Source organism: Chanos chanos, chromosome 1 (assembly GCF_902362185.1).
Source record: "Chanos chanos chromosome 1, fChaCha1.1, whole genome shotgun sequence".
Classification (NCBI taxonomy): domain Eukaryota; kingdom Metazoa; phylum Chordata; class Actinopteri; order Gonorynchiformes; family Chanidae; genus Chanos; species Chanos chanos.
In genome coordinates this window covers 3,077,349-3,095,011 of record NC_044495.1, presented here as the reverse complement: position 1 = coordinate 3,095,011, position 17,663 = coordinate 3,077,349, and the positions used below count along the sequence as shown (strand labels likewise).

The following is a 17,663-nucleotide window of genomic DNA, read 5'->3' as shown; positions in this document are numbered from 1 at the left end:
GAGTAATTCTAACTCTAGATTTTCATACAAAAAAAGAATATTAACAGACTGAATCAGACTGGAGACATGTACTGAAGACCTTCTCAGATGTAGCACTGGTGGTAGGAACACAGAGAATGTATCAGGTCTGTTAGGACAACAGCAGGAAATTTTCTGTGAGACTTACACCATGATACATATACAACTTTGTCAGCATTTTAAAACCAACAGGCAAATTTCATGCATTTATGCCACAGTGCTGATTCTGACTGCCTAATATAAGTAATGAGATACATCCACGGTCAGAGAACAAAAGTAAGTCATCAGAATAGAATAGAACAGAACAGAACAGAACAGAACAGAACAAATCAGAATAGAATAGAATAGAATAGAATAGAATAGAATAGAATAAAATGCCTTTATTGTCATTGCGCATTATCGTTCAGTGAAATTTCCTAGTTTCTCTGTTACTCAGTTACTCTGACCAGTGCTGCCTCTGTGCTGTGATGGGGCTTGAATCTGTACTGAAAGTCTTCATGTACACCATTTATCTGGAGGAAGGAGTACGACTGAAAAGACACAGGTGTTTCTAATTTGTAGAAGAAGAGAGGATTATAAATGCATCTTTAGTTTGTCAAAGCAGTTGGGTCAAGGTCAGGTTTCGTGACAGGTGGTCTAATCACTGCTATTTCAATGCAGTGGGTTTGTGTTATAGATTTAGGGATGAACTAATTATGCTTAGTAACTGTTCTGAAATTGTGGGAAGTAACTCCTTCAATAGCTTTGAGGGCACTGGATCGAGTAAACAAGTTGACTTTGGTATTGATATTATTTTTAATAAGTTTATTTATTTATTCATTTATGGTTCAGTGACTGCTTGGTTCCTGGTCAGTCACATCCACTGTGCTAAACAGAAATGTGGGGTTATTCTGGTCTCTTCAACACGTTTCCTAAAGTATGCAGACTGTGCGCCTATCAAAGCTTGCTTGTAGTTTGTCATGCAGTCCTTCCATGCTTTTCAAACTACCTCCAACTTTGTTTTCATTTGAAAAACCCTCCATAATACGAGTAGCTCATTTAGGTGAACAGGTGAGGTTACTAAGGGGTGCAACCTTTTTCTCTCTGACCTTATCCCTCTGAAGGCATCCAATGACATCAAGAGTAGTAGATAAATTAACACCTAGAAGCTCATTCAGTTCTTCCAATTTCACAGGACCAAATGGTGCAGTAAGTAGTGGGGAAAAGTCTTGGAGATTTATACTGAAACTTTCTTTGGTGGTTGACATTACTCTCTGACTGACTCGATAATGAGGCACAGGACAAACATTACTGGTTAGAGGCAATTTACATAAAATAGGGTAGTGATTTACAATATCTTTATTCTGTGGCAAAATAGACATATTAACATTAACGCTGGATTTGTCCTTTGAGGTATCATGCTAGTGAGGGTGTCTTGTGACACTTTGAATAATACCTGCAGAGTTAAGGATATCAGCAAATCCTGATCTGAGTGATTTATTCTACATGTGAATGTTAAAATCACACACAATCACAGTATTATCAGCAGTAATCACAAGATTTGACAGAAAGTTTGCAATTTCCTTGACAAATTCCACATAAGGTTTAGGGGGCCTTTAAATGGTAATAAGAGTGAAGGAGGTGCGGAGTGACTGGAGTATGTTTAATTCCCAAAAGTTGGAAATTACAAGCAGAGTCAACAGAAGATTTAAACAGGGCTTTGACAAGGCGCAAACAGGACAAAAAAGGTTACACAAACACGGAAGCGGGTAATGGGATACCCGGAAAACCGAGTAGTAAAATACTTGTCAGAAATGTAACAAATCGGCTCAGCAAACACATGGAAGGTGTAGACTTCGCACCAGAGTACTGAAACTGAGGGGTTTAAATACGAGAGAAATCAGAGAGAGGACAGGTGAAAGGGATGAGAGTAATCTGGCTGATGATTAGGAAACCGGCGACACTGATTGGTGAATGGTTGAAACCGGCAAGGGAGGAGACAAGGTCGTTACACACGTACAGTGACACAAAGAGCAAGTACCTTAAATGAATTAAACTTACACCCTGATCAGGTTTCAACTGCAGGAATGTAGACATAGATGTATTTAAGCTCACATGATAAAAAATGTTTTTGCACATGAATTTTCCACATGGTTACGCAGATATTAAGAGTCAAACTTCCTACATATCAGCACTAGCAAATCCACTGTCATGTCCCCGGTGGGGGTACGTAGCATAAAGGACCTGTGCTGGTTTTGGGACGGTGTAATGGGGGAGGAAAACACGGACACAGGGAATTAGTGTAAAAGAAAGTGCACGATATATTTGGGAATATTTACAAGGTGAGACTGACGAAATATTTACAGGGATATTTACAAGGAGACACAAAACACACAAAGGTGGGAGAGGACGCCAGACGGTACCAAAGAAATGAAACTAGAAAAACAAAAACCACCTTAAATGACTACACCGAAAAAACACACACTGAACAACAAAACAAGAAGGTGGCAGAGCCAAAGGAAACCTGACTACACTAACTAACTAGTAACAGAAATACAAAAGTGGCACCCGTCTCTAACCTAACCCTATACAGCGTTAACACTACTGCGGGGATCCCCTTCCTTACCTGTCCTTCTCCTCGCGATAACCAAAACAGCAAAGCCAGAGCGCAATCCACAAACAAAGTCAATAAACGAAAATTCAGGGTTCAACAGAGAATGGCAAGTTTGTAACAATAGCAGAAAACACACGAAAGGCAAAAGGCAACAACGAGATTCGAAATCTAACACACAGCACATCTATCCTCTTTAAATGTTGGTGCTCCGCGTCCGGTTGGCTAAACCGCGAGGGACCCTCCCTCCCTGGTTGGTCGAATGGGAGAGAAGGGGGCGGGGCACAACATCAGGCCAGATGGGGTTGCCAGCCCGCCACAGCTGGGTACCTGTGTCAGGAGAGAGAGAGAGAGAGAGAGAGACGCAAACAAAACAAGGCACACAAATAAAACAGTGCGCCACATGTAACATCCACCTTGCTATGTTTATTACACAGCAGCACAACAGTGCATCAAGTTATACAAGACTCCAGAGACTAGTCAGCTTGAACTAATGGAAGTTCACAGGTGGATTGTGTGTAGGCATGGTTTACACCTGAGCTCCCAGAGAAGCACAAACTAAGACAAACCAAGAACCAAGATATTGCAAGAGAGAACCTTCATTTGGTGGTCTCACTTATAAGTTACGGTTTTGAAAAACCATCAAATGGTGGAATGTATCAAGCATTTTTTTGGAGACAACAAGGACTTCTGAGAATGCTAAAATCACTCATTACTTACTATGGCTCCCAAAATTGTCCTTTCTGTTCCTTAGTTTCAGGGAGAAGACATCAGAGTCACCTACACAAGACTCCTCAAAAGACTTCAACCCACCGTGTTTCAGAGAGGGAGATCTGCCCTCTGAGAAAAGGTATTTTGAGCTACTCCTACAATCCCCAGATTAATGTATATTCTTCATAGGGCTGGTCAAATTCTGCCTGTATTTTCAATACAACAGCAACACAAACACTTAGAATGAACCGAATTTTTTCATCTCTTTATGAAGAGGTGATGCCATCATAGTATTTCGTGTCATCAGCACTGATGTCTCAGAGAACAAACAGAGTATCGGCTTAAGCAAACTATAAAGCAGCTTGTTGCTCCCATTACTGTGATTGTAAAGCAACTGGATTGGTCAACATGCCAGAGAGACCCTCTGAAATCTGCCAAGAGCATCAGGGTCAGTGTAGCCTTTGTGAGCATAAACCTGACTCAAAACAGGATTTTCAGGAAAACAGAGCAGCTGAAGGTCCCTTGCTTAAGACTCAACAGAACAAGCTAACTTTCACTATGCAGTGTAACTGCTTCATCTCATACAGACACAGGTAGTTTTGTGGGGGAACTTCCCTCCAATGTGCCTCTACCATATCAGTGTGTCAATTATGTGTTGTGGGTTACATGTTGCATGTGAGTCTATGTGTTAAGCCACTACAACATGCTATGGCTCTCAAACTGTCCTTTCTGTTCCTTAGTGGCATGGAGAAGAGATCAGAGTCACCTACACAGAGCTGCGTGTCCATGAAGAGTGAGGCATCAGATGACCAGGTCCGACCCAACCTCAGAGACGAAGAGCTGCCCCCTGAGAAAAGGTATTTTAAGCTACTCCTACAATCTCGTCCTCAGATTAATGTATATTCTTCACAGGGCTGGTCATATTCTGACTGCATTTTCAGTCCATCAGCAACACAAACACTTAGAATGAGCCATTCAATGATTTCTTTCTTCTCTGTATGGAGGAGACCTTTTCAGACTTCTCTATATGTGTAACCTAATTGATGATGAAGACATTTAAACGTGGGCGGACATGGTGCTTCGGAGAGACGTCTCTTTGCACCTGTTAACTAAGCCTTTAAAAATGGGAAAAACCAGACATACCTAAAGTACGGCCTAGCATATAATCATATTTAATGCATTTGCTGCACCATTCAGTTTCAGTTTTTGAAAGCCTTTGCCATTCTGGGGAGTGTAGCAGAAATGGTTTTCATTGGTGTCTAGGAAAAATGCAAGACCAGTTAGTTATACCAGCCAGTTTAGGGCTGGTAACATTCTGACTGCATTTTCAATACAACAGCAACACAAGCACTTCCAATGAACTGTCCAGTGAATCTCTTCGTCTCTTTACAAAGTAGACTTTTTAAGGCTTGTTCATATTTGTGTCCTGTTTGTAAAGAAAGAGGTTGCCTGGCAGGTTCTGATTCAGAAAAAGCAGAAAACTCTAAAAGATGGGATTTTGGAGTGGTGTGTTTATCTTATTTCGGTGGGTCTTCAAGGATATTCACTACTCTGGCCACAGTGGAACTGCTGAGTGAAGCGATGACATCACAGTATTTCATATCATCAGTACAGATGTCTTAGAGCACAAACCCAGTGTCAGCTCGAGCAAACCATAAAGTAGCCTGTCGCTTCCATGACCGATTTTAAAGCGGCTGCATTGGTCAACAGGTGGGAGAGACGCTCTGAAATCGGCCAGAATCATTGGGCTCACCAGTGTAGCATTTGTGAACATAAATCTGAATAAAAAGCAGAATTTTCAAGAAAACAGAGCAGCTGAAGGTCCCTTGCTTAAGACTCAACAGAACAAGCTAGCTTTCACTATGCAATTTACAATTTAGCATTTAGCAGACGCTTTTAGCCAAAGCAACTTACAATCAGTGCATCAGTCGGATTCCTAATACCTCATAAGCAGACATCGTAAAAAAAGACTGAGCGTCAATTTACTCCTTCGTATTGCGCCCCTGGAATTCATTGACAAACATAGATACAAGACAAGTTTTTTTTTGTTTTTTTGTTTTTTTTTTTAAAAGGAAGGGAGGTGAGGCATTGGGGGATAGGTGGGTTCTGAAGAGGTGGGTTTTCAGTTTCTTGTGGAAGATGGTGAGGGATTCCGCTGTCCTAACTGTATGAGGGAGGTCGAGGGGCCACCGAGGGGCGATGGCGGAGAAGAGGCGTGGTCGGGAGGAGCGGCTGCCGGGTTCCCGAAGTGAGGGGACCGTCAGCTGACCAGAGGTCATAGATCGGAGGCTTCTAGTGGTGGTATACGGAGTTATTAGGGACTGTGACAGACACAGGTGGCTTTGTGGGGGAACTTTCCTCCAATGTGCCTCTACCATATCAGTGTGTCAATTATGTGTTGTGAGTTACATGTTGCGTGTGAGTCTATATGTTAACCCACTACAACATACTATGGCTCTCAAACTGTCCTTTCTGTTCCTTAGTGTCACGGAGAAAAGATCAGAGTCACCTACACACAGCTCTGTGTCCATGAAGAGTGAAGCATCAGACGACCAGGTCCGACCCGACCTCAGAGACGGAGAGCTGGCCTCTGAGAAAAGGTAGTTTGAGCTACTCCTACAATCTCATCCCTAGATTAATTTGTATTCTTCACAGGGCTGGTCATATTCTGACTGCATTTTCAGTCCAACAGCAACACAAACACTTAGAATGAGCCATTCAATGATTTCTTTCATGTCTGTCTGAAGGAGACGTTTTTAGACTTCTCTATGTGTAACATGACTGTAGGTGGCACTAGGGAGGGGCTTGGGGGTGCTGTAGCTACCTCTAAGATAGCCGTGGCACCCCATAGCACCCCCAAGAAATTTCTGTGGTTTATTTAGAATTTTTCATTTTAAATGTGTGAATACTAGAATTTTTAAAACTTCAATAAGCACATTAATAAAACAAACCGATTATTTTTAGACTAAAAAACATAAAGCCAACACAAGTGATCTGATTCAGCCAATGGGCGTAGCACACATTGAACTTTTGACCTTACTTTCATGTTGTGCTCCAGAGCGCTTTTTTTTGTATGTTTGTTTGTTTGTTTTTTGGCAGCTTAGCATTATCGATGCATTAGCTTTATCATGATGGATCGTTTTTTACTTTATAAATGTCCACGTGCGGAGACTCAGTCAAGAGGAAATGAGACTTATTGTGAACCTAATAGAGCTACAGGTGGCTAGTGATAAGTGCATGATTTTTTTTTCTCTGTTGTCTATTATGAATTGAATGCATTCAGCAGTTGAGTCACGCATTCTGACTCCTTATAGTTATCTCCATGCAATGTTCATTCATATAACATGTTCATTCATTAGTCGAAGTGTTGGTAACTGGCAGCATGAGTTTGTGATCTCAGAATCTGAGGCTAAATTGTGCACAAAACTGTGTCTGTTGCTTGCTGCTTGTGTGCAAGCCCTGACTGTAGCATAATTGTGTGAAATTCTATATTCAGAAGGGTGTTTCAGTAGACTGGCTTGTGAACCTTATATCTATATCACATGAGTTGAATATCTCACCTTGTGTTTAAGACAGACTGGCATTGTAACTGTCACGGAGCAGGTACCACGTATGTGTGCATGTGTGTACCTGTGTCAGGGGTAGAAATTTAAGTTTGGCGACTGGACCATTAATGGGAAACCCCAAATTTCAGAGCACCCTCACTGAAAAGTCAAGCAACCCCACAGCACAAGCAAAGGAAAATCTCTGGCACCGCCCCATTGATGATTGAGGCATTTAAATGTGGGCAGACACAGCACTTTGGAGAAACGTCTCTTTACACCTGCTAACTAAGCCTTTAAAATGGGAAAAACCAGGCATGCATAAAACATGACCCAACAAATGATCAAAGTGTTTGCATTTTAAAAATTAAAAAATTAATTTCTGTGATTTCGCACACGCACACACACGCACACACACACACACACACACACACACACACACACACACTGTGAGTAGAGAATTTGACCTCTGCATTTAACCCATACTTACGTGCCTGCAGTGAGCACACACAACCACTAGGCACAGGAGTAGTGGGCAGAACATCTGAAGTGTCTTACCCCAGGGCACTTCAGCCGTGGATGAGTTTTCCTGCTGGTCCCACATCTCTAACCCTGACATGCCCTGCTCCTTCCTGTACATGTGATGTGTGCGGATGTCCCAGAGCCCAAACCGAGTGCCACCTTGAGCAAACTATACAGTAGCTTGTGGCTCCCATCACTGTGATTTCAAAGCAGCTGCAATCGTCAACATGTCGGAGAGACACTCTGAGATCGGCCAGAAGCATAGGGCAGACCAGCATAGCATTTTTGATCATAGACCTGATTCAGAACAGGATTTTCAGCCAAACAGAGCAACTGAAGCTAATTTACTCCTTCCTGTTCCTTGTTTCTTTCATCATGATTTCATTCATCATTCTCTTGCTTTACCCACACATTCTATTTCATGGCATTTTTTCTGTATTAGTGCTGAATGTTGTTGCTGAATGTTAATGAGATGATATAACTGAATAATTGAGTGCAACATAAGAACTGAGGTGAGTCCTCTCAGGGTTGTGAGGAGCAAAGCAAAGTTTATTCATAATTTTGGGAGCTAAATTTAGGGAGCTAAAATAGAACAACTCAAATGAAGAAACGCTGTAAAAACAGTTTTATACCGTGAAACCATCCATCTAACCAAACACAGTGTCGGGTGGACACTGCAACTGTCAGAAAGAAAAGGACATTTGTAAACCTTAAGTGTTCCTTAGTAATTAAAGTTGCAGTTGTTTAAACTCTCTCCCTCTTTTTCACCCTTCCTTATCTATTTCTGTCACTCTCACTCTGCCTCTCTATCCCTGTCCCCTTTGATCCCAGTTCTCTCTTCATGGTCCAGGTCTGCTTGACCAACACCTCGGTGACCTGGGTTCAGACCCCAACTCTGACAAAGTTCTCTCTTTATAGGACCTTTCCCTACACACACAAACACTGATAGCTTAAATCTAAAATCTGACATAACTAAATTAGCAAATCTATATTAGCAGTCCAAGCCCAGACCTCTTCCTAAATTCAAGCTTTATATTCATTGCTGAGGAGAACTACAAGGATCACATTTCAGCTTCTCTGACCCTCTGATTTTTCTGCATGGCACCACATAATATAAAATGTTATTCCCTCTGCTTTCTAGACACAGCTGTGGGTTCAAGGGCGGTGAAGCCTTAAAAGATCAGAAGTTTCATGAAGTTCTACGCAACATCTTCTCTGTAAGACTAAAACTTTTTTGTGTCAATGCAATGATGATTTTTCAAATGCAATGATGATTTTAGATCAAATGTTCAAATGGTTACTCTCACCTTTTCACATACTCTCAACTGTTTACAGTATTATGGTTTCAGTGATCATCAGGGCCGGCTCAAGCCTTTATGGGGCCCTAAGCAGAACTTGATTTGGGGGCCCCCACCACCTCTGTGCCACCAATATTGTTTGACTGTTGTCCATGCTTGATCTTTCGCACACCTGCTGTAAATCTAACACACCCATTATCATTTTTAATAGTTGTAGCTATTTTATTAGTTGTATCATACCAATGTCAGCCTGTCATGTTTTTTACCTTTCTATGGTATTTAATCTTAAGAGGTAGCTGACTCACAAGAGTGGCCTGGTGTTCATTTGCACTTTAATATTCAAAGTGAAACAGCTCTAGGTGGCATACTGAACGTGGTGTACTGAAAAGTAACAGAATAAACCAGCATTTACAGTGCATTTACTGTAAATAAGTTAACCACTTTAATCGCTTTTGGTTTGAAAAATTTGCGACATGCAAAAGTGCAGAAAATACGACGGAATATTAGGGCCACATTGAAGGAAAAAATTCTGAAATTTCAAGAATAAGGTCATGACATTACGAGAACGAAGTGAAATGAAAAATGAAAGCCCAGGCCCAAAGTCAACATGTGATTTTAATTGTGGTTGACAGTAGTTCTTACAATGGAGTACAGGTCATGATATTATGAGAATGAAGTCGTAATATTACGAGAATGAAGTAGTAATTTTACAAGAAAAGAGTCATAATATTATGTGAATGAAGTCATAATTTTACGAAAGCCTGGGCTTTCATTTTTCAAGTCTTGCCATGCCATGCCACACACATCAGTCAACAGGTGACTTTACTTAATCATCTTATCATTAAACATTTGATAATTGTAGTTTTGCTTGTTCAGCAAACACAAGTTTACAGTTTCGTTCCTCATCTTAATGTAGATGGCTGGCTGCTCCTCTGATATTTCCCCTCTAAAATAACACTCAGCCTAAAACTACAACTTTATTCTTATAATAGCCTATTATGACTTTTTTCTCATAAAATTATGACTTTATTCACGTAATATTATGACTCTTTTCTTATAAAATTACTACTTCATTATTGTAATATTATGACTTCACTCTCGTAATATCATGACCTACACTCCATCGTAAGGACAACTGTCAACCACAATTAAAATCAAATAACCTATATAAACAGAAAGACATGTCCTTTTGTGACTTTTCTTTTTTGCCGCTTTTTTCCATTGACACAGAGGAGAGGACTGTATCTTAATGTTAGTCTGACTTACTGTGCTTGCATCAAAATGGAGTTAACATCAGCTACAGTGCACATGAGCATGAACGTGACATCAGCTCTGACAGAGACAGTGGGAATTGATTAAACCAGTAGTTTTAGCCAGCCAGCCCTTTAACACAATATTGCGTTTTTGTATGATTACCATTGACATTGTAGGGCATTTCAAGCACTCTTGGGGGCCCTCTGGTGGCCACGAGCTTAGTTGACTTATGCGTTGGGCCGGCTCTGGTGATCATTCTTCATAATATGTGCTAGAAAGTTTACTGAATTATATATTGCTGGATTTTAATACTCTTTTTTTATGCCTTGACTTTTTCTCTGCCTGTGTTTTGACACAAGGATCTTGAGGAAAAAGTAATCACATTTATGAAGCATGAGCTGAAAAGGATTAAGAAATTTCTGAAGACAAAAAACATGAAAGACTATGATAGGAGAACAGATGATTACAACAGCGCCAGAGAGGGAGCTGCTAACATCACATTGCACTGTCTGAGGAACATGAACCAGAATGACCTCGCAGATACATTGGAGAAATGTAAGAGATCTATGACATACCTGACAAATGACCATGGAACAGAAAGACAGGTGTTTTATAGTCTACCTGTGGGTTTCAATGCAAGTATCTCATGGATCAGTTCATAGTACATAGTTTCTTTCCATGAATATCTTATCCCCATCTCATTGTAATGTTAATCATCTTTTAATACTACGTTCAGTATGTTATATTCAGTACGTGTAATATTCAGTACACATATTCACTTTTCTCGATTGTTTAACCTATCCACTAGGTCTCATTATAATTAATCTTCATCATGAGCTCAAATCACGTTTGAAGAGGAAGTATGAACATGCATTTGAAGGAATAACAAAGCAGGGAGAGTCAGTACTCCTTGAAAAAATTTACACAGAACTCTACATTACAGAGGGTGGAAGTGGAGCAGTCAATGAGGAACATGAAGTGAGACAGAGTGAGAAAGCATTTGGACGTCCAGAAACACCAGAGAAATTAATTGAATGCAACAATATCTTTAATCCATTACCTGGTCAAGACAAAACCATCAGAACTGTGCTTACAAAAGGAGTCGCTGGCATTGGAAAATCAATCTCTGTGCAGAAGTTCATTGTAGACTGGGCTGAAGGAAAGGCAAATCAGGATATCGAGTTCATTTTTCCGCTTCCTTTCCGGGAGCTGAATCTAAAGAATGGGGAGCACAGTTTGATGGACATTCTCAATCAGTTTTTCCCAGAGACAAAAGGAATAGATTTTACCAAAAAAATTAAGTACAAAGTTCTATTCATCTTTGATGGCCTGGATGAATGCCGACATCCTCTGAGATTCCAGAAAAACGAGACTTGGTCTGATGTAACCAAACCAGCCTCAGTGGACGTCCTTTTAACAAACCTCATCAGGGGAAATCTGCTTCCCTCTGCTCTCATATGGATAACCACCAGACCGGCAGCAGCCAGTAAAATCCCTCCTGAGTGTGTTGATCAGGTGGTGGAGGTACGAGGTTTTAATGACACGCAGAAGGAGGAGTACTTCAGAAAGAGAATCACTGATGAGAAACTGGCTGACAGAATCATCTCACACATGAAGCAATCAAGGAGCCTCTACATCATGTGCCACATCCCAGTCTTCTGTTGGATCTCAGCCACTGTTCTTGAAAGAATATTGGGAGGAACAGACAGCACAGATAAACAGGAAACCCTAAAGACACTGACACAAATGTACTCATACTTTCTGATCTTTCAGACCAGACAGAAGAATCAGAAATATGAAGAGACAGAATCCATGGACACAGTGTGGGATGAAAAGAGCATTCTGGCAATGGGAAAGCTAGCCTTTCAGAACTTGTTGAGCAACAATCTGATCTTCTATGCACAGGACCTGAAAGAATGTGGCATTGATGTCACTGATGCATCTGTGTACTCAGGAATGTGCACACAGATCTTTAAAGAGGAATCTGGGATGTTTCTTGGTACTGTGTTCTGTTTTGTACATCTGAGCATTCAGGAGTATATTGCTGCCCTCTATGCATATATGTCAACTGACAAATACCAAAAGAATGTTTTTGTCAACCAGGAGACATCACTGGATAATGAAAGTAACACAGTGATTGGATTGCTCAGGACTGCAGTAGATAAGGCTTTGGAGAGTGAGAGTGGACACCTTGACCTTTTTCTCCGCTTCCTTCTTGGTCTCTCACTGGAGTCCAATCAGAGGCTCTTACAGGGTTTACTGACACAGACAGGAAGCAGCTCACAGAGCAAGGAGGATATAGTCAGATACATCAAGGAGAAGTTCAAAGAGGATCCTTCTGAAGAGAGATCCATCAATCTGTTCCACTGTCTGAATGAACTAAACGACAAATCTCTAGTGGAGGAGATCCAAAACCACCTGAGCTCTGGAAGTCTCTCCAGTGCCCAGCTCTCACCTGCTCAGTGGTCAGCTCTGGTCTTTGTGTTGCTGACATCAGAGGAGCAGATGGAGGTGTTTGACCTTAAAAAGTTCATCAGGTCAGATGAATGTCTTAAGAGACTCCTGCCAGTGGTCAAATCAGCCCAAAAAGCTTTGTAAGTACAATCTGTTGCCCACACACCTGAATAATACAGTGTATTGTCTTAATGATAACTTAAATTTTGCAGTGGAATTGGTATGTTAGATGAAAATATATGCAACATGGAACACAAAATCAAATACAAAGCTGCATATACAGTATATGAAGTGGTATAAAAGGAAATGTCGTGCCAAGCATTTATTTAAGACATTCTTACTGGGTAAATTTATTTTTCATGCAGTACATTGTTATTTACCTCTGTATTTAAAAAGCCAATTCAAACAATACACTTGTGACGTCAGTACAGACTTGATTGAAGTATTATGTTTGGTATGTGGCAAAATGATAACTATACATCTCACATTATTTTAAATTTAGACTGGACAACTGTAATCTATCACAGGAGAGCTGTTTAGCCCTTGCCACAGTTCTCAGCTCAAACTCCTCCTGTCTGAGAGAGCTGGACCTGAGCAGCAATAAAATACAAGATTTAGGAGTGCAGTTTCTTTCTTCGCAACTGAAAGATCCACAATGTAAACTGGAGACTCTGAGGTAAGATTAGCCACAAGTTCACTTTCTACGTCTTCTGTAAACCAGCCTCTCTGATAAAGCTTTGAAGGCAAACACTGCGTTTTCTCACTATGTGACATAAGAATAGTAAAGACTTAAAATTTGCTGAGATGGACTAAGCATTTAGAGGAACAATGCTTATCATACTCACCCAGCAGGACACAGCCTGTTGCGTTTCTCCGCATCTCTGGTCACTTGGCACGTTGAACACTTGACAGATTCTAACCATGATTTCTACATGTAGGATTCGCCTCTGCCATTACAAAGTAAATTAACTGACTTTCCACTTGCTAAAAGAAGAATCACGCCCTGAGTTCAGCAACAAAATTGACTGAGCTGTCAGCTTAAGTTTCTCAATGTTAAATTCATCAAGGACTTTGAGTATTTTGATGTCTTTGTGTTAAACTAGGTGAGACAACTAATAATTAATCATTTTACATTTCAAAACTACAGCCAAAAGCTTGTTAGTTATTATTTACGTTGTCCTCTCGTTTCAGCACTCCCTAGTGTGATATATTAGCCATACTGCAGAAAATCTTTATTTTCAAAGATGAGAAATATCTGACATCAGTGCATTGTTCTAAGCTTTGGTTAATTATTTACATGCATTGTTAACATGGGAAAGTTAATCGACTACAGTATATTACGACTTATGATGTTACATGTGAATTGAAATATAGAGGGGTAAAAATATATGTGTAAATATGTGTAAAATGTATTTTTCAATTCACATGCATTTTCATCATCTTTAGCTATATCAGTTAATTTTTGTTACTTCCAACCCTCATAGTAAATGCATCAACCCAGACATTTGTGTACTCAACATAGCCCAAGCTACGGGGTGTGAGATCCATGTCCGCGGATGCAAAATCACTACTTTTCTAACATTCATAAATAATCAGTGTGTAACTTGTATGCAAAAACAGAAGTGTGTTTTGAATGCAGGTGATATAAATTTGTGCTTTACATTATATTTTATCACAGAAAAAAATATGAAAATATTATTTCATTGTTTGAATAACATATTTCATGTTATGCTGTTTATAGATCCATACTGAGAAATTTATATTCTTTTCCGAGACTTTCAGACTGTAGTATAACAGGGGAAGGGTATGCTGATCTGGCTTCAGCGCTGAAATCAAATCCCTCACACCTGACAGAGCTGGACCTGAGAGGGAATGACCCTGGAGACTCAGGAGTGAAGCTGCTGTCTGATTTACTGAAGGATCCAGCCTTTAAACTGGACAATCTCAGGTAAGAACATTTTGCCAAATACACCTAATTATAATACTGTGCTGTGGACCTTTAATGAAGAAATGAATCCATTTAAGGATATTATTACAAAAAAGACTTTTCACACATTTTCACAGATTTAATTTATGCCCTCAAAACGAATCCCTTTACATCCATCTCAATTTCAATATTTAGTCTAATTTATTTTGATAAGATTCTAAGAATATATATGTATTTATATATATATATATATATATATATATATATATATATATATATATATATATATATATATATATATATATATATAAAGTAAATATATTAACAGTCATTTACTTAATATTGGCTTTCTTGTTTCCTCGGTAATAAAATGATCATTTTCTCGATAAAAAATAATTACTATCTAGAGCCTCATTTAAATGTTAGGCAGGTCATCTTTAAAGTATATTTAATTTACAATTTGTTTTCCATAAGAAATTTTAGCCTGAGACAATTCCAAAACCATCTCTAAAATATCTTTAGTTTGCAGTATGTTTTCCAAAAACATATTTAGCCATGAAGTCATCTGCAAAGTACCTTATCACTTCAATGGCATTTTGCCAAACCATCTTAACTTCAAAACTATTGCAAATCATCATAGTTTTTTGTGCCTCTAAATACTCACAGAAAGCTAATGATCCACAAGATTCATTGCAAACTCCAGATTTATGTTGGAAATTAGTACAAGCAGTCCCCAGGTTATGAACAAGATTCATTCCCTGTCTGTCTTTAAGTCAAATTTGTGTTAACAGCAATGTGATCCGACGTAAAATGGTGGACGGCTTTCTCCTTCCTCGAGCTGACGAACCGCTGAGGAAGCGTAATGTTTTCACGAGCATCACAAAGCAGTGCATGCATTTGTTATCACGAATCACTGTATTTAACTCAACTTTTTTTGATATAATAGGCTTTATGGCAGTCATAACTACAAGTTGGACATTCATAACTCAAGGACTGCCTAGATAAGAGTGGATTAAGCGTATATATGGCTTTGTTACAACCAATGCAAAATATCAGCAAATTTGTGCCCTACCTTATGTGTATCATTTCAGTAAAGGATTAATATTGAGTGGTTAAATAATCGTCTCTTTTTATGCTTAAACTGCAGTGAGTAAACTAGGACTGGGGTCCTGTAATGAAATCATGGCTTTGTTTAGGGTTGCTCTATTGATCAAACTCTTCCTTTCAAGCAGACAGCCAGGCTAAAGATACACTAACGTATCAGACTGGTCAAGGTAGTTATTGATGTGTGACACAAGAAACAACTTTAGAAATTTGTAGTCCATGTAGTATGAATTACACAACATAAAATGTGCGTATATACATTTATCATATTGACATTTTAGCACTAGAAAATTGGCTCAGAGGTCGGGTGCACACTTCTCATAGAAACAAATGACTCTTTGGACTCGCAGACCCATTGACACACAAGTGTCGAGAAACTAGATGCATTTGCAGAACTTGACTCTCATAAGAGGTAGATATAGAACTCAGTAACATACAGAACAGAAACTAAGTGAAACAAACACAAACTGCCCAACAAAGGGGGCAATGAGGACTAAGCTGAGACCCCCACGCCCTTCTGATTAAGGGATTTAAGGTTTTATGTGTAAGTTCAGTGTTTTACATTATCATTTTCTTGTTGAAAGACTCTATAAAAAAATTATACAAATTTCACATATTCATGAGTGCCAATTGCATAAGAATAGACTGTAACACATTTCTAGGAGGTACAGTTGTCAACAATTGTGACCCTAACCTTAATCTCTATCTCTATGAATAGCAAAGGCCTCACAGGCCTTTGTGGGTGTGGCTTTTTTCACAGCATGCTAGCATGGACTATATATTTGTTAGCGAACCCAAAACACACTTGTCTGTCAATTTTGGGACTTTGTTCCCAAAATTGAAATTAAAATATCCTCTCTTGCTTGGGTGCATGATGGCAAAAAACAACAGCCCATTCACTCTAACAGAGCAAACCAGAGAAGCTCACAGACCTATGTCCAAGTCACATGGAGCACTGTTTGGAGCTTATCTTTGCCCATCCCTTGTCCTGACAGAACAGCGGACAGTTCATGTTTCCACAGGACAATTGTAGCAGAAAACAGTTCATGAATGACTATTGACACAAGTTAACTTTTCCTCTCTCTGTAGGTTGGTGAAGAGTGATGCTGCAGAGAAAGCCTGTGATTATCTAACTGAAGTTCTAGGTACAAACCCCTTACTCCTGACCGAGTTGGATCTGAGTGAGAAGAAACCAGGAGACTCAGGAGTGAAGCAGTTCTGTGCTCTACTGGAGGACTCACACTGCAAAGTGAAGAAACTGAAGTGAGTGTTTCCATGTTTTCCATGCATCGGCTTCCTAATGATAAGGAATAATTAATAGGTTTTTCAGGCAGACTCAAATGTTCTTCATTTCGTTTTTTTCCTAACTTGATTAAGGTGTCCTACTTGAAGTTATGATTTTGCTGGTCACATGTTCTATGTCTAAATTCTTTCCAGGAGATGTTTATGAAAAAATGAATAAAAGTGTGGGAACTGTCTGATGAGAACTTTGCAGTTCTCAGCACAGAACATCATATGTGCTCACTGTTGGAATGTATATATAGTTAATTTGACTTTGCAGTGTGAACCACAACTCTTAGTATATATTGTCAGTTCAGGCCTTAATGAAGCTGTTTTTTAGGTGTCCTTCAGTCAAATTCATTGTTTTTGATTTATGAAAGATTAATGTATTATTCACACAACACAGCAATACTTTAAAATTTATAGTTCTTACCAAACATCATTGAACAAAGATATGGTCTCAGTGAACCTCAGTGAACTAGTTCAGTCTAGTTTAAATGCAAATTACATGTATGAATCTAGTTTTTTGTTTGTTTGTTTTTTGGTTGGTTGGTTGTTGTTGTGTTTTTTTTTGTAAAGTGCAATGTTTGTTGTATGCATGTATGATGAGGCTGGCAATGATGAAATCTCTTCTGGCTCAAACACACATAATGATACAAGCATTTATTCCAGGAAGATCAATTTAGATCTTTTAGTGGTGTTATGCCCAACCTAGAGGTAACTGAGCATAACAAAGTGTCTCCCTCGTTCCCTACTCCCAAGTATGAGCCGTGCTACAGGCAATGTGCTTTATTTACAGAAGTGATAGTGGTGATGTCAGGGTGAGCACGGCCAAAACAACAAACAAAACAGTCTATGAAATGCATTTAAATAACCTATTACCTCAAAACAAAAGAAAAAGAAAATGCAGAGATCTTACTTAACTCAAAACAGGAGAAAATGAATAATCAACAGAAAAGGCT

The 17,663-nt window shown here is 39.4% G+C and overlaps 1 protein-coding gene across 1 annotated transcript in view; it reads left to right on the top strand.

Moving 5' to 3' along the window:
• The window catches only part of LOC115820035 (NACHT, LRR and PYD domains-containing protein 12-like), a 50,795-nt gene that overhangs the window by 119 nt on the left and 33,013 nt on the right, over positions 1-17,663 (top strand). The window contains exons 2-8 of the mRNA XM_030783473.1: positions 3,363-3,458; positions 4,060-4,176; positions 5,803-5,919; positions 8,525-8,600; positions 10,112-10,183; positions 10,295-10,490; positions 10,744-12,529. Of these exons, the coding sequence (XP_030639333.1) occupies positions 3,363-3,458; positions 4,060-4,176; positions 5,803-5,919; positions 8,525-8,600; positions 10,112-10,183; positions 10,295-10,490; positions 10,744-12,529 (2,460 nt within the window). The remainder of the gene's footprint in view (positions 1-3,362; positions 3,459-4,059; positions 4,177-5,802; positions 5,920-8,524; positions 8,601-10,111; positions 10,184-10,294; positions 10,491-10,743; positions 12,530-17,663) is intronic.